The sequence below is a fragment of the Drosophila ananassae genome, chromosome 2R, assembly GCF_017639315.1.
Source record: "Drosophila ananassae strain 14024-0371.13 chromosome 2R, ASM1763931v2, whole genome shotgun sequence".
Lineage (NCBI taxonomy): Eukaryota > Metazoa > Arthropoda > Insecta > Diptera > Drosophilidae > Drosophila > Drosophila ananassae.
In genome coordinates, this window is record NC_057928.1 from 25,199,300 (window position 1) to 25,220,132 (window position 20,833).

Here is a 20,833-nt window from a genome sequence, read left to right on the forward strand (position 1 = left end):
TATTTTTTTTTTCATTTCCCTCCTTTAAATGCACATAAATGCAACATCGAATTATCAAAATCTACAAACAATCGATTGGCATGAACAATTCATCGATAGTTCAAATCGAAGACCTCCCACCGCAGGTAGTTTGTTTTTCGCCAAAAATCGAGGTATTTGTATTTGCCCAGCTGTGGATCCAAACAAAGACGCGAGTGGTGGCTGCCAGTTTTTAACCCAGTTTTGAACGGAGTGTCGCGGCCCCAACAAACACGCGTAGCCACTGGTAGGCGTAGGGATAGATAGAGGGGTTGGATGAACGGGCGCGTAGTGTACGCTTTTATTGTTGTTGCGATTGGTGGTGGACGGAGACGACATTGGCATAGAAAATTTTGCATACACTCTCTCCCCCGCTCTCATTCACACCACACACCAACACTCATGTAGAAAGTAAAAATAAAAAATAGCCAAAAATAAACAAGAAAAAAATAACAACAAACAAAAACTTACGTTGAATTTTGCAGACGGAAGAAATTGGTTGTAAATTGGAAAGTGCACGAAGGTGGTGAGAGGAACGCGTAACGGTATACACACGCATACACATAAATATACACACACGCACACATGGAGGCTTGAAGATTGGGATTTGGAAAGAAATCGCGAGGAAAGGAGCAGGAGCAGGAGGTGTGGAAGGATCAGGAGCAGAACGATGACCACTCGGGAGAATGTCGTTACCAGTCGCCTGTCCAAGCTAATGCTAAATAATGCCGCCAGCGGAAGTGGTGGTGTCGGAGGAGGAGGCGGAGGAAGTGCTGCCCTCCAGTCTCCCACTTCTCCCGGGGAGCAGTCTCAATCCGAACTGAATCAACTCAAACGGGATGCAGATCCTCAATTCTCGCGCTTTGCCGACTACTTTGTGATATGTGGACTGGATTTGGACACTGGCCTGGAGCCAGATCGCTTTGCAGGTAAGACTATTCCATAGATACTATTATAAGGATTTAATGGAGTTTCCTGATTTCTAGGCGATAACTTGCACTGTTCGCCGCTGGACCGAGCCTATAAAAGCAAGCCCCTGGCCCACTATCCGGAGAACGTGGCCTGGAACCCCTTCGATGCCCATGGGATATGCATGGTAAGGCCCGAGATTATTGGTTAGGGTGTCCCAACTATTATGCTATCAATAGTTCCCCTTATCAGTAGTGATTTTCATAAATTTATGGGAGAATCTTCAGTAATCTTATCACTAAAAAATATGAAATTTAAATTCAACTTCCTCTATTCACTTTTTTTGGTTTAAAAATGCCTGTAGAACTCTTTAAATTTTAAAGAAATATTTATATTTTATATGTATGGTAATGTAGCATAAAAACCGACTCACCCTAATCCATATTCATATTCTAATTGAACTCAATTGGCTGCCCTTTCGGTGGAAATTCATGCATGGCTGGCCAGCTCATTGATACGAGTGGAATGAAATGGAGAGCGGAGCAAGGCAAAGTTTTTAATTGATGGCGATGCCACGACTACGGTCTCGGCATCTTATCGCTAGCATCTGAGCACATGTGTTATGGATTGAGGGTTGGGGTGTGAGGGCATGAGTGTGTGTTGTTGGGTGGTGGAATGAATGGATTTTATTTATAAACGCCACTTAAAAAATTTAACTAAACTCCTGGTGCCTTATCTCCCATCTCAGCTCTCCCTGCCGCAGGGCCTCCGCTTCCGCACCCAGAAGCACAACATCGAACCGAGATTCCATTCGTTTGCAACAACGAGGGAGGATGGAAAACGGTGCTATGGCTTCAGCCTTGTCTTCTACGAGGAAATCCGCAATCGAAACATCTGCGGTGCTATTCACACATTGCAGAGCATGTTCATCACGGAGCTGTCGAACGGCCAGCAGACGCACTCCCTCACCCGGGTTAAACAGGACGGGCCGGTCAGTCGATCCCTGCCCAGGCACTTCAAGGTGGCCGGACAGGCGCCGCAATCCGCACAAAGCTACTACGACATCAACAAGGATAAGCTGTATGTGGCCAAGAGCATATCGCTCATCTGCCAGGCCCCCTATGCCTTTGCCGCCCAGATGTTTCTCAAGAATCTATACAGATGTCTTCCCCGCCAGCCTGGTGCTGGCATCAGCTTGGAGTCCTACGTCTATAACATCCTGTACGAGGTGATGCTGCCGCAGCCGGGGAAGTCTATACGCGTCTATCTGCCCCCCACTGAGCCGCATCTCCCAGCTATTGCACTGATCCTGCAGCGACCGCTCCTGGCTACCGAGCTACCTCTTCTGGACTTTCCACTGCGCTTACTGTTTAAGTATCTGGGCGTTGAGTGTGTTATCCAGCTGCTAACGTGCGTTCTGCTGGAGAACCAGGTGCTGCTTCGGTCCACAGGTAAGATATTTTCAAATTCGTGATTCAAAATTCGTGATATTGAAGTTCTACTCCTAACGCAGATTACCAAAGACTTATGATCGTAGGTGAGTGCATCACGTCGCTACTGTTCCCGTTTGTGTGGCCCCACGTATACGCCCCGATCCTGCCGGCGGCACTGCATCATTTCCTGGACGCTCCCGTGCCCTTCGTAATGGGATTGCATGCTGAATGCGAAGCGGCGCACAAGATTGGAAGTGAAGCGGCGCTCTGCTTTGTGGACATCGACAAGAAGCACATTCAACTGCCGGAGGAGCTGCCTGTCTTCCCCCACAAGCTGGACTTCATGGCCGAAATAGGATCTGTGCTGGACAAGTTCGAGGTAGAGCGAGATCGCGACCAGGAGCCGAGCTTAAGGAACGGCAGGGCTTCTGGAGGACTGGGTGGAGGAGTTGGAAGTGCAGGTTCTAGCGGTGGAGGTGGCCCCGATGCCATGATCTCCAGTTGCACACTGCCCACCGGATTGCAAGCCGCTCGACGCAGCAAAGAGCGTTTCCAGCAGCTCCAGGAGACGGTCTACACACTGTCCGGATCGGGATCACCTGGTGGAGGTGTTGTGGACTACCAGCCACTGATAGCGCATCCATCGCGCATTGATCATGTACCCCGGATTGCAGACTTTCTGCGACGAAAGGGCGGTATCCGCGGGACAGCTTCTCCGGTGGGCAGTCCAACTGTTTCGCTGTCATCCTCGCCAGTGGGAATCTATCAGGATGTGGACGCTGTTGACGCCACCATGCCACGACGGGCAGAGAAACAAAAACTGAATCCCGTGGATCAGTATTACCAGGACCTGCGGATCAACAACTCCCTGCGGGAGATATTCCTCAACAGATTCGTGCACATGTTCCATGCCTACGAATACTTCGTGATCTATCCCAACCAGGCCAGGGACGACTGGATCTCGAACCGGGAAACTCTACAAAACTTTGACAAAAGCTCGTTCCTTTCCGATCAGCCGGAACATCATCGCGCCTTCCTTTCACGTTTCCTTGAATCTCAAATGTTTGCCACCCTCATCGATAATAAGATCCTGGCCATGTGGGAGCCGCAACCGGATGAGCAGTTGCTGCTCTTCGACCAGCGCGTAAAGTTACTGAGGTGAGTTCTGATCTTAAAAATAATTATTTATTTGGTCAACCCGTAAAAGCAAATATTAATACAAGAACTGCTCCCAAAACTGGAATCGAGCTGCGAACGGGAGCACTCATGGCACGCTTACTGCGCCTTCTCCTCCTCCTTCTGCGGCCTCCTGGTCCTAACAGTCCAGCACCGGGGCGCTTAGGAGGACGCAGTCTACTAGGTTTCTTTCTTATGCCCCGATATCCTTTCAAATCATACTCCAAATCGCCATCGTGAGTATCCTCCAAAAAAAGGCGATACCGCAACCTACAGTTGAAAGGATTAGATAAAGAATGTGTTTCTGTGAGGGAAAAACTTACTCCCTTACGGATCGCGATAGTTTCAAGTGGCTAGCATTAGACATCAAGGGATAGCTCAGGTTATACCTGTTTGAGACAGAATCATAAATGGCATTTGTTATAAAAATGGACACAATTAAAATTTGGAAGAAGTTCATATTCGATTTGCTGTGCCTCTTCAACAAATAAGTCAGAAACTGAATGATGCGACAAAGTATATGTTTCTAGATACTAATTTAAACTATTATCCTACTTTTATCTTTAACAGGCGACGTCACGGAGAGAACATGATCGCTGCCAGCAGTTATGAGCCATGTGTGGTCAGCCAGGACTCGCAGCAGGGCTTCGAGAAGCGTCTCAACTGCATAGACATCGAAGTGACGCCACCCAGTGAGATCCTCTCCAATCGGGCCGCCTACTTCCGCAGCTTCCCGCTGCTGGAGAAGGGTGTACTGAACCAGGAGTGCGCCTCGAGGTAGTTCCCGCACCCAAGTACCTACTGTTTCCCCCGCTTTTGTCAGTTAGAATTAGAAAAAGACAAGAAATTAGTTGAATCCTCACTCCAGCACATCCAGTTAACCATGTTAACCACCCCGCCACTCATCCAATAACCCACAAAAATGATCGCAAATATGTACCTTAGCCAATGTTTGATATTACCTTAATGTTAATTATAGACGACATGGACACCTTAGCTGTATGTAGATCTGTTTTATGTACCTCCTACGTGGTTGGCCCCTGAAAAGAAACCTGAATCAAATCTGGGTCTCCGCGAGTATTTTTTTAGTGAATTATTTTTATTTCTTATCCGAATTCTGTTAGTACATTACCACGTAACAATAAATCTCTTCATTCTCCAAAACGTTAACCGGAGTCTTCGTTTTGTTTCGTTTCGTTTCGTTTCGTAATCCCCGCCGTAAACCGCACGCATGCACTTCCTCCCACAGTTCATCGCCTGCTGATCATCATCCTGCCCCATAAATCCCCAAATCCTTAAAATCATTCAACTCCATCCAGATTCCCAGATTTCGGAGTTCCCACTAATCCGCTGTCTCTTTGTTCTCGTTCGAAATTTGATACTCTAAAAACTAAACTCATCCGCGCTAACCTCCATCAACCAACCAACCTAAATCCGAAACCGAATCCGCATCCGCATCCCGAACAGAGGCAACAGCCTGCGGCGGGTTAAGAACGGCAACAAGTGGCGGGCGCGTGAAATCTCCCTGGACCAGAAACCCAACTCCGGCGCCAATGCGATCAATCGGCTCTCGGCGAACCTAACCACAGCGGATGTGAGTCCGGCACTGATAGCCCAGGCCAACTGGACATTTGTGGAGCGACTCTTAAAGGTAAGAATAAGAAAAAACATGGAATAGATCCCCTTTTAAGTATTACTTTCTCTGCAGGACATCAAGTCGAAGACCAAGCGCATGCTGCTGGAGAAAATGGGCAACGAGGCGGTGGCTTTGGGTCTCAAAGGTGATGGAATTGAGGAGAATACTCTGATAGCCAGCATGTGTGACCTGCTGGAGAAGATCTGGTCGCATGGCCTGCAGAACAAGCAGGGGAAGTCCGCTCTGTGGGCCCATCTACAGGCGTATTTGGAGATGCAGGAGGCCCGTGGGGCGATCGACAGCACCGGAACGGATCAGACGCCGCCCGTATCCAGTAGTCCCAGCAGTAAGATGACCATTGCCACAGCCTCGCCGGCACTGGCTTGGAATGCTATGCGAAAGCGCATGGACTGTGAGTTCAAATATTAAGGTATTGAAGCATATGTGACATGACCTTTTCTTCCGCAGATCTCTCTACATTCCAAACCGACTTTGACAGTCCACCAAGTCCGAATCGCAGTCGTTCTCGGGATCGCAACAAGTTTGTTGGTCTGGAGCAGCTGTGTCCACTACCGGAATCTCTAGAGTTCGATGTGAAGTAAATGCAAGAAATATATATTTGGAAGTTGCCAGCATTTAAAACCTTTTCTTCCCAGAAACGTGCTGGCCATGGCGGATATTAAGACCCATATCGGCTATACTCGTGCATGGGTCCGTCTGTCTCTGGAGAAGAAACTATTAAGTCGACACTTCCGCACTCTTCTCTCTGACGAAGGACTCCTCCGTTCTCTCTACAAGCGTTCGGCCTTTCTCCGTTGCGAAGAGGAGAAAGAGCAGTTTCTGTATCACCTTCTTACCCTCAACACTGTGGACTACTTCAGCTTCACCAACATCTATCCCACAACGAGTAGGTCCCGCCAGTTGATCCGGTCTTATGCCTAAGCTTATCCCCACTTTGTGGGTTCCCTTCCCTGCCCACAGAACTGCCCTATCGCGTCGTGATCTTCCCTTCCCGCAAGTACGGCTCCTATCATACCTCCAGCAATGTGTGGATCATGGTTTCTGGCACCATGAACGAAACGCAACGGGTGCCAGTGCCAAAAGGATCTCTCGAGTTTATCTTCCATGTAATTATAAACCCAAAAGGCATGGCATAACTCATTAATCGCTCTACCCATCTTTCAGTACAAGAACCTGGGTTTGTTGACAACCATGCGCATTGGACACGACAACTCAGGACCTAGCCACAAGTGGCTCGTTGAGCAGGTGGTGATGCGCAATGAGGTCACCGGCCACACCTACAAGTAAGTACAAACACTGACCGCACCTCGTGTCCTCCAAAAAGGGTAACACGATTCGTTTTTTGTTGTCAGATTCCCTTGTGGGCGCTGGCTGGGCCGCGGAGTGGATGATGACTCTACGGAACGTCTGTTGGTGGGTCAACGGGTGTCGACTAGCGTTAAGAATGCTGAGCTGCTGCCAGGTTCAGATACGCGAACACCACCGCGCACCAGGAGTCCCAGTGTTCAGCGCCAGGAATCACTCTCGCCGTCGGAGATCCAGCACCAATTGGGCAACTGCGTCAATGTGCTGGTGAAATGGCACTATAAGCCTAGCCGGGATCGTGATGTGGGCACTCTGACCAACCTGCTATGTGGGGATGATGGACTGGTCAAGTGCCTGGAGCAGGTCTTCCTTTGCGGTTTCCGGTCGGCGCGATTCTTTGGAAGGAATCTTTACATCTGGGACTATTTCAGTAAGTAATTTTAATCGCACCTATAAACAAGTACTTAACTATTACTTTTGCAGCCAAAATCAAAGAACTGTTTGAGCAAAATCTTCAGCTGGAGCTAGAGGACTCTGCTTCCAGCATGGACTCCTCCTTTAGCAACGGCAGCGGCGGTGGAAGTGGAGGCAACAGCCTCCATCGGCGAGAAATCTCGGGCATCTGGCGACTATATGTGCAGCTGATGGATGAAATCAATGGCACTGCACTGGGCAAAGATGGAAAATTCCAGCTTCTGATCTGTCTTAGTTTGCGGGAGCACCTGCTGACGCGGCTCATTAAGCCGATGGCTCTAACAAAGGTCACACAGGAGATGTACGAGGAGGAGAGCTTCCTGCGACGCCGAAACCTGCTCACCTTTCTTATTCAGATCCTTGAGCCACTGGACGACTGCCACATAGTTTTGGAGAACTCGATCACCCAGGGAATTCGCATCCCGTCCCAGTGCTGAAATGGAAACATGTTTTTTTTTTTCACTCAATTCTGAATACTCACCCCACTCAACACTCACCCACGAACTTTTGCAACCAGTGACCTAGAGAATACTCACATACATATGCTCTTAAGGAATCTCGGAAATCTCGAATTCGTTGTTAGGTTTATATAAGAAAAGCGAAACTCTTGCCCCTGATTACGCCTAATTGTAATGCTAACTTTAATCTTAATCCTCTTATACCCAACCACTTGCCATTTAACCCAACATGCTTGCCAAGTATCCAAGTCAAAAACGTTGAATCTTAAACAGGGGAACTGGAATCCCCAAAAAAAAAAGAATATGTTGAAGCCAAAGTTGAACAAAATTCCTTGTCATTGACGCAATCGAATTTTAAAGACATTTACTGTGCAATTAAGACGTTTACTATAAAGAATTCTAAAATGTTGTTCAAAAATCTACATATATATGAAAAGTATGTGTGTGTAGTTAGTAGATAAGCCCTAGAATCCCAATCCAGTCAATTATCCTCTGTTCCAATTGAGTTCCAACTTCATCGGTAGCTTTTGCTTTAGTTGATTTACCAAAGAATCTTTGTGTTTTTTGAGAATATTTTTTATATATTCCTATATTTTTTGTATCCTAAGACTAAGTGAAGTGAGATTTACCCAAAGGTGTTTATGTTATATTCAAGCTTTATTTTAATATTACATTTTATTTAGCCAAAAACTGTTTCAACTTAATTTTTAAGACACTGAAAGTCAATAAATACCCAAAAGACAGTAATGAAATACGAAAAGGACCCACAACTTGAGTCTTTATTTGGGATCGGGCTTAAATTGAGAAAGCTATGGCTATCAGAACCCCACTATTATAAAGGGGTTCACTAAAAAAGAAATCCAAAAATTTAAAAATTATTTTTAAGCAAAATTTTAAATGAGAAATGTAGGTACTAGTTCCTGATCGGGTTAAAATTGGCAGAGCTATGGCTATCAGAGTTTGATTGAGTTCAAACTATTTTGTTCCTTGATTTTCAATCTATTTCAAGAGCATACAAATTTTTAATAACGGAAAAAATTATTGAATTGAAATATTGAATTTTCGAACCGGTTAAAAATTCCCGGCTATTTTAGGTGCGATGAATCAGTACTTTCTATTTAGTATTTTTTGGTATTTCCAAAACGCGTTAGGTACTAGCAGCCATATGCCGAACTTGCATAATTCTAGTAAATAAAAAAATATGCTGCAGGTATTTACCATTGAATTATCAAAAAACTTTCCTAAATTCACAAAGATCTTCATTTTGCAGGCATTAAAAACTCTACCGTGGACACAGTCAGTGCGGGCGCTTGCCTCTGTGGCCACCAGTGCAACCACAGCTCCAAATGCCTCATCCGCTACAATACCTGCCCCGGAACCGGATAAATTATATAGCAAGTTGGAGATAGAGCTTCGTGGGGTAGATCCTGCTGTGCTGAAAAGTTACACCTGGTTCGCCACAACGGCAGCCGACCATTTGGGAATTGAGAAGGGCAAGTGGTAAGCCAGAGTCCTATTTTTCTTCAAAGTCAGTGGAATTAGTTCTATAACTTTCTATATCCTTGCAGTTGGTCTCCCCGGAAAGCGCACCACGACCGCATGACATTACTGAAATCGGTTCACATCTACAAGAAACACCGAGTCCAGTACGAGGTCCGTACACACTTCCGCTACATGAATTTTCACAAATTGACTGGTTCAACGCTGGACACATTTCTGGAATACATTGAGCGCAACCTGCCCGAGGGAGTAGCCATGGAAGCGTCTAAAACAGAACTGCAGCAGATACCAGAGCACCTGAGACAACCTCCCGAGGAGGTTTAGTTAAATCACCATAGCCGTAGTTTAATAAAATCGAGCCCGTCAAAAAATAATGTTGGTATAGGGGGATACTTAAGAGATAAGGTGCTAAAACTAACTTTGGTTAGCTAGTATTCAAACTGGTAGATTGATTTAATTGATAAAACAGGCTTATAAATATTTTCCAATATCTTGAATCTTGTCTCTCCCGCCTAAAACGATGTATCGATAGTCTTTCGAGGTTTCAGTTCTAATCACGTGGAATTTCCGCCCGGTTCGCAAAAGAGAGAGAAAATATACCTCTTTCCATTGCAGTGTGGCCAGTGGTGTTGGGAAAAACATCGCTGTTTTGAAAACATCTCTATTATTCGTACTTGCTGTTCGTAATTCGTGTTATAGGAAACAATAACAAGTTGACTGTGCGCCCATAAGCAGCGACCTGCAAGAGCCACTGAATAATTAAAATATAGTGCGAATAAGTGCAATCATTTTGTGTGTGTGTCATTCCAGCTGGCCAATTGGGTGCTAATAATAAGCAAAGGCGAAACGCGGCGACGCCATTGATTTTCTCCGATTTCGAAGAAAGTGGAAAGTATGTATTGAATGTTGGCATTCTTTTTTATGGAACGTTCGCTTTCTTGTGTTCTCAAGGAGAGCGACTACTTCAAGGCTCTTTTGTTTACATAATCATCTCGCCCAGACTTTTCTCCTCTCTGCTCCGTTTCCCTCACCAAATATAAGGTGCTGCAGCTGCGCTGCCGCGTCTTATCGATTTTCATGATTCGTGGTCCCCCCAAAACCGGCAAGTCGGCGCCACGTCATGCTCTTGTCGTATGACTTTCCTATGCTTGCAACGCCCTCTGCCCCACCACCCCTGCCCTGCCTTGGCTCTGTGGCCTGGCATTGGCACTGGCACGATGACGCGTCGTACTTTGCCCTGCGATCGTACGATTTCCCCAGAGCTGCCGCATCATCATCGTTTTTGATTTGCTAACACCACAACCAAGGTAACCATTTTCAGCTCCAACCACTGGGGCACAGCACTGCTCCACTTTCCCACAGCACCTTTTACCGTTGCTGCCCCCGCTCTCTCTGGTTTCCACGAATCACAACAGAGAGTCGGCGACCGAAATGAGCGGGAGTACGCGTGCAGATCACACACGCACTATCAAAGTCAGCTGTTTTCGGCTTCTCAATGAATGGTGGGGCTATTGCGTAGGAGTACGAGAGAGTACGAGAGTGACAGAGAGACCACTAGCATTGTGCAATAGTTTCCGACAATCTTATCTATTTTTTTCTTTTTTCAAATAAATCCCCATGAAACCCGCTTATTTGAAGATTGAAACGTGTCTACAGGTGGAAATTACTACCTGTTTCTTAACTTTCGATAAAATAAACTACATTTTCTCACGTCTTAATTTCATAGCATCCAAAATTCTATGGACATATTGATTCCAAAAATCACAGTTGACGTCAAACAACTTTTTTGGTGTACTCCATTAATGATAAGCCTCTCGCCCCCCAAGGTTATCACGGCATGTGTATTGTATTCATAATACAGTAGTACAACACTTCACGTTAATTCCATAATCGTCCCACCTCTTCGGAGCTTATCAATGGTGATGAAGATTTGAATGGACCTCGGCTTTTTCTATTTCTATTTTCAGAGTTGAGAACTGTACTTTCAACCCGTCACCGGGTCGTTTTTGGCCAAAACGAACGAATCATTAGCCCAAAGAGTAAACTCCAAAAATAATTTCTGCTGGAGCGTGAGATTCGCCAAAGTTCTTTGGCCTTTTGTGGAGCTGAGAACCCTCCAAACTCATTAAATTTTTGGCAAACATTTCTTAAGAAATGTTCTATTATAAACGGTGTAATTAACTTGACCTCGGTCTGGGGGAAAATACTTTGAGAACAAAAATCCCGTGCTGATAGGAAACATTGTTTTCCCTTGCCAAGCTGGCAAGATCCGGGCAGACGATGATTATCGCCCTCGCAGTGTGTTTGCTTAGTATAATTTTGTGCTTTTTTTTTATTTTCTTATCTTTATCAGTGGTGTAGAAACAACAAGGCCATTTTTTTCCGCCAAACTAGAAACACAAATATCGGGTTTCGAGTTGCAACGGAAGCGCGCCTGCCGCCCACACACTTTCCTTTACTATTTTTGAGCTGATAAGTTAACAGCAGGTCGGCCAAAATCTTATCTGCCACCTGCTGTTAGTGCAAGGCAATTAAAAAATCGATTTTAGAGGTTCCACACACTTCTCCCACATACATTCCCTCGCTGACACAGTCCTCCTCCCGGTATTGTTTACTTTCTGAATCACTTAGCTGGAGGCGGTGGTTGCCAGCGTCATCGGGTGGTTTAATCCATAACAGTGATCCCTAGTGTTAATGGACAGCATATTGATTTATTGTCAAGTGTCGTTCCGATAACAGTGTTTTAATATCTCATGCCAATTTTTTGTCAAAATTATAGCTTCCGTTCCGATACATGTTCTAAAATCTAGATTGTAAAGTGAAGGTGACCGCTATCGTATGTTTTTTTTTCTTTTATAAAAATAATTAAAAGCAATTAATATTAGGAAAGTCATCACCATTAGTCATTACTGTTCGCCATCGTACGACTCGAACTTGTGACGTTTGCTGGCTAAGATTACCAAAGAAGTTTTGAGAAATCGGCCTGGCAACAAAATTAGCATTTAAATAAAATTGAGAATAAAATGAGAACAGCAAGTTAGACTTTAGAACTTGATTTTTAACATCAGTTTGGTATTTGCCGGCAGTTATGACTCATTTAGAAATTAAACTTCCAACCACTACGCACTTTTCGGTTAACTCGTGGGGCCCAAAAGTGGAATTTTTCACTGGAAGAAGCAGAATACTTGCCAACCGGGTCTGTGACGTATTCCCAGTGACAACATAAACTGTCCTCTGACATAAGCACCTTAGATAAATATGCATAATACGTGGAAATTGGTCTTGTCTGGCTGACAAAAATACATATTCAAATATTTAAAAATAATATCAAGCACGCACCAAACAGCTGATTGGGGAGAGACGGAGAGAACGGAATTTGGGCGCCCCTTCTCGCTCTGCTCTCTGGGAGCTTGGGGTTTTTGGGGTCATCGTGTTTGCCTGCTCTGGCGCATGTGCCAGACTGCAATTGTTTACGTAAAGTGCAGGAGCCCCCAGGTCGGAACTAGTTCGTACACTCTAGTGCTCTCACTAGATTGTTGTTTTTTTTGCTTTGCCTTTTTCTATTGCCAAAGCAATGTCTGTTAGTTGTTGTTGTTTACCAGCCACCAGCTACCATCGCAATTGATGTTTTAGTTGTGGCTTGTGTTTTATTAGCTCTGCTACTGATTTCTCAGGAATTTGTGTGGTTCGATCACCCATTTGGCAATTAAAAATAAAATCAATTTGGCCATGGTTCAAAGGGGGGCTGGCTGGCTGGCTGGCCGAAGGGGGTGGGCTGGGTGTCACGTGTTGTCAGCGGAAATTAGCTTCAACTCCAATTATTATTCCATTTCAGTGTGTCATTTTTCAATTCCATAAAAAAGTGGGTTGGAAATTGCAGTGCAAAGGTGTCGTCTTCTGATGCGCAAATAATTTTTTATTTTTAGAATTTAGATTCGATTTAAACAGCTTGTTTGGTAAACAAAATGGGCCACAAAATAGTGTCTGATTAAATGGGATTTGTTGTAGGGATTTCATTTTTATATTCCTAATCTCACAAATACTGTTTTTTTCTATCTTATTTTACAGCTAAAAGATCCTTGAATCTCTGTGTCACTCAGCTAGTGTTTTCGAGAAATCATTAAAACTGCCGCTCCAAAACATTCGCTGCGATGGCCACCTCATCGATACTCGCCAAAAGCACAATTAACAGCACATCGCCCCCGACCACGCCCTCCAGGTCCAGCACCAGCACCACATCCGTCTCCACATTGACCACTCGCAAGCGTTCCTACGAGACAGCCATCGATATGCCCTCCACCGCCACCGGGACATCGGATCAGCGCACAACTAGTCCTACTCTGGGCCAGAATGGCAAGTCCAAGTCAAAGTCTGGACTCGTTGAAAGTGTTATTGTGATAAACGAAAACGCTAGCGCATTCACCGCATCGGCCACCACTTTACGGGACAGTACTCGCACCATTTCACAGAGCGACATTGATGATGGTGGTGAGGCGGCTGCCGCTGAGGACTTGCTGCCCACCAATACCAACACATCGACGGCAACGTGCACGGAGGACTACCTCAGCGGCGGTAAGCGCAAGTATGTGCCACACACAGAACCCGCGCTAGCCACTGGCCCCTCAACCTCGCAGCCACAACAGTTCTATAATGGTAGCGGAGCTTCCGACTTCGCAGTAAGTTTGAAGGAATGTTTCTTACACCTATGACCTATTTTTAAAATTATAATTTCCATTTTAGACCATTTGCAAACCGGCTCCCTATTCCCATGACGAAGAAGCTATTTTGGAGCGCGAAAGATGCGACTACACTCAGAGAATCACCTACCAGATGGCCCGTTCGGGTCAGACAAGTCGCCGGGTTAGGGTCTACGCCGATGGCATCTACGATCTGTTCCACCAGGGCCATGCCAGGCAGCTGATGCAGGCCAAGAACATATTTCCCAACGTGTATTTAATAGTGGGTGTCTGCAACGATGAGCTGACCCACCGAATGAAGGGACGCACCGTGATGAATGGTTTCGAGCGGTACGAGGGCGTGCGTCACTGTCGCTATGTGGATGAGGTATGTTGTGCGTCTGGTTCTCGCCCAGCTGGATTATCATAATTGTTTCCAATTGGCAGATTGTTCAAAACGCTCCGTGGACACTGTCGGACGAGTTCATTGCCGACAATAAGATTGATTTCGTGGCCCACGACGACATTCCCTACGGTACCGATGGAATGGATGACATATATGCTCCACTCAAAGCACGAGGCATGTTTGTGGCCACGGAGCGAACCGAAGGCGTGTCCACCTCAGATATTGTGGCCAGAATCGTCAAGGACTACGATCTCTATGTGCGCAGGAACCTCGCGCGCGGCTATTCCGCCAAGGAGTTGAATGTTTCGTTCCTCTCCGAGAAGAAGTTCCGTCTCCAGAACAAAATGGATGAGCTGAAGTCGCGGGGAAAGCGCGAGCTGACCAAAGTCAAGGTGGACATTATCACCAAGTGGGAGGAGAAGTCGCGCGAATTTATTGACCATTTCCTGTTGCTGTTCGGACGCGAGAACCTCAACCATCTGTGGAACGAGTCGAAGGGAAAACTGCTGCAGGCCCTCAGTCCACCCGGAAGTCCATCCAGATCCGTGATGGGAGATGACACCGAGGATGGGGATGACTACAGTGGATCCATCGACGAGTACTTGGATCTGGCCGAGAAGTTTAGTTCAGGCAGCGGTAGCAGTGGTTCCCTCAACGGAAAACAGAAGCAGAATCGATCGTCGCTAGCACGTCGCAGCTACCAAAGCCGTTCACCGGACGAGGATGCCGACGGCGAGGACGAGGCGGTGGAGTTTGAGCGACAAAGTAATTGATTTTAGTAACCATGGCGGGAGTAACCAGTCCCGAGCTTTTCACCTCCAAATGTCTACTGATGCTACTGTAAAAGTGACTCTTGTTTCAAATAGTTCGACGGCACACCCTAGATGCCCTAGGATTCTATTCTATTCTAGCTCTAAATGGTATTTGTAATCCACTAGATTTAGTTGGCACTTGCGTTCCATTCTACCTACTCGCAATCCTTTCCCTTTCATCGTTTGCCCCACTTCCTCCACCTCAGATCCACCAATCCTGTACCTAAATTGGCAAAAAAAAAAAAGACTTGTTTTTTTTGTATTAGGCGCCGCGATAGCGAAAGCGGAATGAGGATGTATCTAGAAATATTTATATTAAATTATTTCGCATAACATTAAACTATAAGTTAACACAATCACAACAACAACAACAACAACACCAAGAAAAGAAAAAACACCAACAATATAGGAAAAAAAACAAAAAATGCATTCGAAAAAATACAAACAAAAATGAGAACAGCAATAGCGAAATTATTGCAAAAAGCTTTGTTAAATATTTTTTGAAAAATAAACATTGAATCGATAGAAAAATATATATAGACTGTTTACCAATTATTCATAGTTTTGAAAGTCAAGTTCTGTTTATCCAAAAAGTCCATTAATGCAGTTCATAAACAGACAGTTCTATCTAATTTTTTGAATGTCTGCCAGCAATTGCGCATCTGATTCCGTAACCTATAGATATTACGGAATTCTTTCACCCAGCGATGATGAAACCGTTCGCCTTGATTGAACCTCCAATCCCATTCACCGATTTTCCGGCTGGAAACGGTGCTCTCTGATTTGTTTAATGCCACTACCATACATACATATACAATGTATAGATGCTCTGCCCGATCGTCTGATCGGGGGACCCGTGCCAAGTCAGGCGACCCTCTCGCTTTCGACTCAATTTGTGGCAATTGAGTTGTGAGGGGATGGGAATGGATGTGCCTTCCAAGTCCGAGACCAAGTCGTGTGCCTCCGGTTTCAATTATATTGATTCCACACCAGTTGCCGCCAATTTATTCTGATCGTCGTCGGCAGCTAGTGCGCAGTTGCCTCCAATCCATAGCTCTCGGCTCAAGATCCGATCCTCGGCTCTGGCTTCGAGTCCCCAATGCCCAGGGCCCAGTGGGCCTGGCATTTTGCGACGGAATCTAGACGTATGATTTTACATAATCAGTCGTCCGGCTGAAAGCACCTCGATCGGACCACTTGTGTTGTACTTAGATTCATCCATATATTTTTTGTAAGCCATGGACAAAATGCCGGAAGTGGATATTGAGGAGGAGGAGGAGACTCCAGCTATCCCCACAGAGATGCATGAGTTTAAGATGCTCCCGTTATTCATGGACTTTGAGGATTTTGTAAGATCTCCACTTTCTTTATGTCCAATTCATCCCTCTCTATCATATCCATCTATTCCAGACCATTTGTAAGCCTGCACCGTTTTCCCACGATGAGAAGGCGATGCTGGAGCTGGAAAGATGCGACTACACTCAGAGAATCACCTACCAGATGGCTCGATCCGGCCAGACAGGTCGCAGAGTGAGAGTGTACGCCGATGGCATCTATGATCTGTTCCACCAGGGCCATGCCAGGCAGCTGATGCAGGCCAAGAATATCTTCCCCAATGTTTACCTTATCGTGGGGGTGTGCAATGACGAGCTCACACTTCGGATGAAGGGACGCACCGTGATGAACGGATTCGAGCGGTACGAGGCGGTACGCCACTGTCGCTATGTGGACGAAGTAGGTACCAGGAAGAAAGCCAATATGCCTTGTAAACTAACCCACTATGTTTACTTAGATCGTCGCAAATGCTCCCTGGTCGCTGACCGACGAGTTCCTTAACGAGCACAAAATAGACTTTGTGGCCCACGATGACATTCCCTATGGAGCGGGTGGAGTGAACGACATCTATGCTCCGCTGAAGGCCCGCGGCATGTTCGTGGCCACGGAGAGAACGGAGGGAGTGTCCACCTCGGATATTGTGGCTAGAATTGTTAAGGATTACGACGTATATGTGCGCCGGAATCTAGCTCGCGGATATTCTGCGAAGGAGCTTAATGTTTCCTTCCTATCCGAGAAGAAGTTCCGGCTGCAGAACAAGATGGATGAACTGAAGACCCGAGGGAAGCGAGAGTTCACCAAGGTGAAGGTGGACATAATTAGCAAATGGGAGGAAAAGTCACGCGAGTTTATTGACGCCTTCCTGCTGCTGTTCGGGAGGGAGCGATTGAACAACTTGTGGAATGAGTCCAAAGGCAGGATTATTCAGGCCCTGAGTCCGCCTGGCAGTCCCAATGGCTCCATCAACGGCGACGATCCGGATGGGACACCCGAAGAGAGAGACAACTCCGACGAGGAGTATATGGAACTACCGCCCGAGTACGGTTCTGACAGTGTGTGCTCCCTTAATGGAAAGGCAAAGCGGCTAAACCGCCGGACGAATCGGTGCTATGACGAAGTGGTGGTAGCAGCAGATGATGAGGATGAGGATGAGGATGAGGTAGAATACGATATGGACCAGCGCAGCAATTGAGGACAGTTTTGGACGGCTTGTAAATTAACCAATCTCTCCATTTCCTCCTTAAACCATTTAAATAAGAATGTAAATTACTTTGTTTCTAGTTATTTTCAAACAACGCAATTATGGCATCACATATTTCCAAGCTTTTCAAGTGGGTTTCATAAGATTATTCTGTACTCTGTATGTTTTACTGATCTGTTCTGACTTTATTGAATTACTGTTGTATCGATTATGCATATTGTGTGTTATATGAATATAAGTTGGATTAAATTATAGTATAGCTGACAGTTGAATGATTTTTGAAATCTGCTTCCATAAAAGAACAATCACGTGTCCGTGTTATTTGAAATAACTTTGAAATATTCGCATCAAACAGAAAATACAATTTAAATCATGTAAACACTCTATGGAGCTCTGTTCATGCCCATGGCGAATAGGGGAACCATCTTTTTGCCCTTGGCCTTCTTCTGTTTCTTTGATTCCGCTGGGGTGCCGCCGCCAGCTGCTCCTTTCTGCTTCTTCTGATCCAAGGCACCCACTAAAAGTTCACCCAAGCCCCAATGGCCCACCGAACGCTCCTCTAACTCCTCATCGACAGCCCTGTAGGTCACCATGGGTTTAGGTGGTGGAGGAGCTGAACGCCCCCAGGCACCCACCTGGAACTCTAATGATCCCGCAGCGCTGCCAGGCGAACCACTGCCAATAGTGGGCCACAACTCCGGTTTGGGACTGGCCAGAGGAGCATTAGAGTACCGCGATCCCATCTCCTGGCCAATGGCTATGGGCACAGAGCCACTGGGAGTGGGCAAAGCCTCCTCGAAGCCGCACTGTCGAAAATATAATGAAAATAAAAATATCTGAATAGCACGGAAATCGGGAAACTTACAGTTGGAAACTCGTAGGCAGAGTTTAGATTAAGATTAGCTGCGCTAGCAATCAACTTGCCCATCTGGCGATCGTTGATCTCATTAATGTGCTGCTCCCGCTTGCGTTCTTCGCGATCTCGACGCTGACGCTCCTTTTTGCGATGCAGAAGGTCCTCTAATAGAAGACAATACTTTTTAATTAAAAATGCAAATAATTGAGAATTCTATTTCAAAACCAACCTCTGAAAAGCTTGAGTATTCCCCCAGAGACAATTGGAGGCTGTAGTTCCACCTCCACAACCGAGAACTGACAGGTCAGCGGCAAGTGACCCAAACAGGTAAACTTGCGACGGTGCTCCTCGTCCATTGAGTGCTGCTCTTTCTGTATGATCTGAGCCTCGATCAGCAGTGGACCCAAGTCCAAGGTGCCGTAGCATGCCTGAAGCATCTTCACGTTCAAAGGATGCAAATAAATGTTCTGACCATCATTCGACTGATAGAAATAATAGTACTTGTTGTTATTGCTATTGTTGTTGCTCGAGGAGCAGCTTAGGCTGCTAGATGCTTCTCCCGAAGAGATTGAGGCGTCATCCGCCTTTTCAATATCAATTTTGGCTTCGTTTTCCAAACATAGAGCCGCAGCTGGTAATGGTTCATCCTCATCCTTGGGTTCTGGCTTTTCCAGACCCAACTTCTCGCTTCGTTCATTGAGCATTACAAGTGCCTGTTGAATAAATACGTCCTCCGGACAAGAGACATCCGATTCCGCCACAAGTTCGATACGTTCACGCTCAATGATGGAGGCGACGTCGGCTCGCTTGGCGATCAAAAACTTCGAGTACCGCTTGGCTTCTTCTCCAGCGGAAAGAAGAGGAAACCGTTCACTGGTTTCGCCACCCACTGTTCCACACTTTTCGATGTACATGGAACCCTTGCGGCGGCGCATCAACTGGAAGGTGATCCTATCACCCATCTGAAAATCTTTCTGCTGTTCGATGGTGCAGCTCTTTAGATCTCCAGCGTGTATGGCGTCGTAGCAGATGGGACACTTGCGCCATGTCTTGTCGCTCAGCGAAAGATAGTGCAAGAGGCACGGCCAGCAGTAGGCGTGGCCGCATCGTGTGAGCTTGGCGGCCACCGGGGGATACAGACAGATGGGGCACTGCAACTCCTCCGTGGTTTGGATATTGATCTGCTCAATGAAGCTCCAGTCGATCAAGGCATCTGGCGAGCCATCAACATGGGCCTTTGCTCCCAAACGAATGACGAACTGGAAGTTGGCCTGAAGAAATTGTTCCTTGTTGTAGCGCTGCTTCCGAATGCCCACGCCATGGTGCTGGTGCTGGTGATGATGGCCACGCTCCAGCTCCCTGGGAACGCAATGGAAGTTAAGCAGATGGTTCAAGTTCTGCTTCTTACTGCCCTGCGCGTAAACAGAGTTTAGTTCATGATCAAAGTCACCGCTACGTGAATAGCCGGCTCCCTGGACCGCTAATCGGGAGCCGCCAGGAGCCCCGTCTTCTCGGCGGGATGAAGGGAAATCATATGTCCCCCCACCACCACCACCGCCCCTGGCCCTTGGACGCTTGTCCACATTGGGACGAAGCTTAGCAGGTTGCTGGGCTTGTTGTTGTTGTTGCTTAACGTTCCTCGGTTGCTGTTGCTGATCGTTGCGTGGAGTTGATTGCTGCTCCCGGCGCCGGTTATGACGCTGCTTGTTGTTGTTGTTGTTCGCATGCAATTCTGCAATTATAAGGCATATGGAGAATGTAAGAAGGTATTAAAGGACTCTATTGAAAGAATCACCCACCACTGGACTTCCTTTGCGATTCACCAGACGAGGACTTGCCATGATGAGAAGATTGAGACTGCTTCTTGTTGCTGCTGCTGCCACTGTCCATCGTAGAGGTTGTTTTCAAATAGGTTGTTAGTGGAAGTATTAGTATTAGTATTGGTGTTGGGCAGCTGCCAGTGGGCAGCGAATTGCGTCTCGCCTTTGTCTCCACACGGAGTGCGTTGGGCAGAGTATTCTCGTTGCGGATTCATATTTACTGAGCCATGATTATCCAACGGTACAACCAGAAATAATACTTGCGTAATATTTCCAAAAATTCAATGCAGTTTTCGATTGAGTATGCGTAGAGCCCGAAGAGTCGGTGGCTAAAGTACTATATACAGTACTTTGACTTGCCGATTGCGATTGTGTTCAGTTGACTTGTTCAGTTTTCTAGCGCTAGCAGTTGTTTTGGTTGTGTTGGTCTATGCAGGTGTTGGTATTGGTAGTATTGGTAAGTGGTGTCTTGAAAGGTGTGACGTCTGCTGGCTGCCTTTTTTTCGGGGTCAATTGGAGACCTATTTCTTCGATTCCGCTTGCCAAATGCACACTCTCGTCCGCGTAACGGTCACAGCTTTCGGGGAAAGTAAAATTTACGTCTCGAAATTAACGAGTTTTGATGGAAAAACCAAATATCCTTCGGTCGGGAAAAAGCAGCATCCGTGATGCCCTATGAAAAATGGCTAAGTGTTGGACAGTGCGCGAAATAGAGGTGTGTATTTATTTCTTAGTGCTGAAAATATGAAACAAATCACGAACAATTTTGAGTGATAGGAACAGGAAGCTCTTCGAAA

General features: G+C 46.2%; 6 protein-coding genes across 13 annotated transcripts; 4 read left to right on the plus strand and 2 right to left on the minus strand.

Moving 5' to 3' along the window:
* The first annotated feature begins 84 nt into the window (after positions 1-84).
* LOC6507400 (DENN domain-containing protein 5B) lies at positions 85-8,193 on the plus strand. 6 transcript variants are annotated; one of them, XM_014909730.3, is made up of 14 exons: positions 85-265; positions 504-947; positions 1,005-1,114; positions 1,676-2,378; positions 2,441-3,518; positions 4,107-4,313; positions 5,004-5,187; positions 5,245-5,584; positions 5,641-5,770; positions 5,829-6,079; positions 6,154-6,299; positions 6,358-6,476; positions 6,546-6,928; positions 6,982-8,193. In XM_014909730.3, the coding sequence occupies exons 2-14, from the start codon at positions 689-691 to the stop codon at positions 7,407-7,409; spliced, it is 4,338 nt and encodes a 1,445-aa protein (XP_014765216.1). In that variant the 5' UTR covers positions 85-265; positions 504-688; the 3' UTR covers positions 7,410-8,193. The 6 variants fall into 6 exon arrangements, with proteins under 6 accessions (XP_014765216.1, XP_014765217.1, XP_044570722.1 ...); XM_014909729.3 differs by having other exon boundaries at positions 107-125; XM_014909728.3 differs by lacking the exon at positions 85-265 and adding an exon at positions 281-429.
* Positions 3,524-4,057, minus strand: LOC26515472. Its single transcript, XM_014910247.3, has 2 exons — positions 3,860-4,057; positions 3,524-3,806 (listed from the first exon to the last, which is right to left on the minus strand). Exons 1-2 carry the CDS (start codon positions 3,994-3,996, stop codon positions 3,554-3,556), a joined length of 390 nt encoding a protein of 129 aa, XP_014765733.1. The 5' UTR covers positions 3,997-4,057; the 3' UTR covers positions 3,524-3,553.
* A 342-nt stretch (positions 8,194-8,535) lies between the features above and the next one.
* On the plus strand, positions 8,536-9,301 carry LOC6507401 (28S ribosomal protein S10, mitochondrial). Its single transcript, XM_001956048.4, has 3 exons — positions 8,536-8,640; positions 8,701-8,930; positions 8,999-9,301. The coding sequence occupies exons 1-3, from the start codon at positions 8,632-8,634 to the stop codon at positions 9,252-9,254; spliced, it is 495 nt and encodes a 164-aa protein (XP_001956084.1). The 5' UTR covers positions 8,536-8,631; the 3' UTR covers positions 9,255-9,301.
* A 217-nt stretch (positions 9,302-9,518) lies between these two features.
* LOC6507402 (choline-phosphate cytidylyltransferase A) lies at positions 9,519-15,198 on the plus strand. 2 transcript variants are annotated; one of them, XM_014909732.3, is made up of 4 exons: positions 9,519-9,822; positions 12,999-13,606; positions 13,671-13,994; positions 14,054-15,198. In XM_014909732.3, exons 2-4 carry the CDS (start codon positions 13,082-13,084, stop codon positions 14,783-14,785), a joined length of 1,581 nt encoding a protein of 526 aa, XP_014765218.1. In that variant the 5' UTR covers positions 9,519-9,822; positions 12,999-13,081; the 3' UTR covers positions 14,786-15,198. The 2 variants fall into 2 exon arrangements, with proteins under 2 accessions (XP_014765218.1, XP_001956083.1); XM_001956047.4 differs by lacking the exon at positions 9,519-9,822 and adding an exon at positions 12,517-12,615.
* Positions 15,199-15,959: 761 nt separating this feature from the next.
* Positions 15,960-17,474, plus strand: LOC6507404 (choline-phosphate cytidylyltransferase A). 2 transcript variants are annotated; one of them, XM_014909733.3, is made up of 4 exons: positions 15,960-16,173; positions 16,235-16,558; positions 16,617-17,370; positions 17,441-17,474. In XM_014909733.3, the coding sequence occupies exons 1-3, from the start codon at positions 16,063-16,065 to the stop codon at positions 17,349-17,351; spliced, it is 1,170 nt and encodes a 389-aa protein (XP_014765219.1). In that variant the 5' UTR covers positions 15,960-16,062; the 3' UTR covers positions 17,352-17,370; positions 17,441-17,474. The 2 variants fall into 2 exon arrangements, with proteins under 2 accessions (XP_014765219.1, XP_001956082.1); XM_001956046.4 differs by having other exon boundaries at positions 15,961-16,173; positions 16,617-17,474.
* A 46-nt stretch (positions 17,475-17,520) lies between these two features.
* LOC6507653 (RING finger protein 10) lies at positions 17,521-20,754 on the minus strand. Its single transcript, XM_001956045.4, has 4 exons — positions 20,016-20,754; positions 18,446-19,948; positions 18,226-18,380; positions 17,521-18,166 (listed from the first exon to the last, which is right to left on the minus strand). The coding sequence occupies exons 1-4, from the start codon at positions 20,104-20,106 to the stop codon at positions 17,744-17,746; spliced, it is 2,172 nt and encodes a 723-aa protein (XP_001956081.1). The 5' UTR covers positions 20,107-20,754; the 3' UTR covers positions 17,521-17,743.
* Positions 20,755-20,833: the final 79 nt, after the last annotated feature.

Coding starts and splice junctions, on each gene's coding strand:
- LOC6507400 (XM_014909730.3), top strand. CDS start 689: ATGACCACTCGGGAGAATGTCGTTACCAGTCGCCTGTCCAAGCTAATG. Junction 948..1,004: donor GGAGCCAGATCGCTTTGCAG/GTAAGACTATTC, acceptor CCTGATTTCTAG/GCGATAACTTGCACTGTTCG. Junction 6,929..6,981: donor TTACATCTGGGACTATTTCA/GTAAGTAATTTT, acceptor TTACTTTTGCAG/CCAAAATCAAAGAACTGTTT.
- LOC6507401 (XM_001956048.4), top strand. Junction 8,931..8,998: donor GGAATTGAGAAGGGCAAGTG/GTAAGCCAGAGT, acceptor ATATCCTTGCAG/TTGGTCTCCCCGGAAAGCGC.
- LOC26515472 (XM_014910247.3), bottom strand. CDS start 3,996: ATGAACTTCTTCCAAATTTTAATTGTGTCCATTTTTATAACAAATGCC. Junction 3,807..3,859: donor CTATCGCGATCCGTAAGGGA/GTAAGTTTTTCC, acceptor TTTCAACTGTAG/GTTGCGGTATCGCCTTTTTT.
- LOC6507653 (XM_001956045.4), bottom strand. CDS start 20,106: ATGGACAGTGGCAGCAGCAGCAACAAGAAGCAGTCTCAATCTTCTCAT. Junction 19,949..20,015: donor ATCGCAAAGGAAGTCCAGTG/GTGGGTGATTCT, acceptor TTATAATTGCAG/AATTGCATGCGAACAACAAC. Junction 18,381..18,445: donor AATACTCAAGCTTTTCAGAG/GTTGGTTTTGAA, acceptor GTCTTCTATTAG/AGGACCTTCTGCATCGCAAA.
- LOC6507402 (XM_014909732.3), top strand. CDS start 13,082: ATGGCCACCTCATCGATACTCGCCAAAAGCACAATTAACAGCACATCG. Junction 13,607..13,670: donor GCGGAGCTTCCGACTTCGCA/GTAAGTTTGAAG, acceptor TTTCCATTTTAG/ACCATTTGCAAACCGGCTCC. Junction 13,995..14,053: donor ACTGTCGCTATGTGGATGAG/GTATGTTGTGCG, acceptor TCCAATTGGCAG/ATTGTTCAAAACGCTCCGTG.
- LOC6507404 (XM_014909733.3), top strand. CDS start 16,063: ATGGACAAAATGCCGGAAGTGGATATTGAGGAGGAGGAGGAGACTCCA. Junction 16,174..16,234: donor TCATGGACTTTGAGGATTTT/GTAAGATCTCCA, acceptor CATCTATTCCAG/ACCATTTGTAAGCCTGCACC. Junction 16,559..16,616: donor ACTGTCGCTATGTGGACGAA/GTAGGTACCAGG, acceptor ATGTTTACTTAG/ATCGTCGCAAATGCTCCCTG.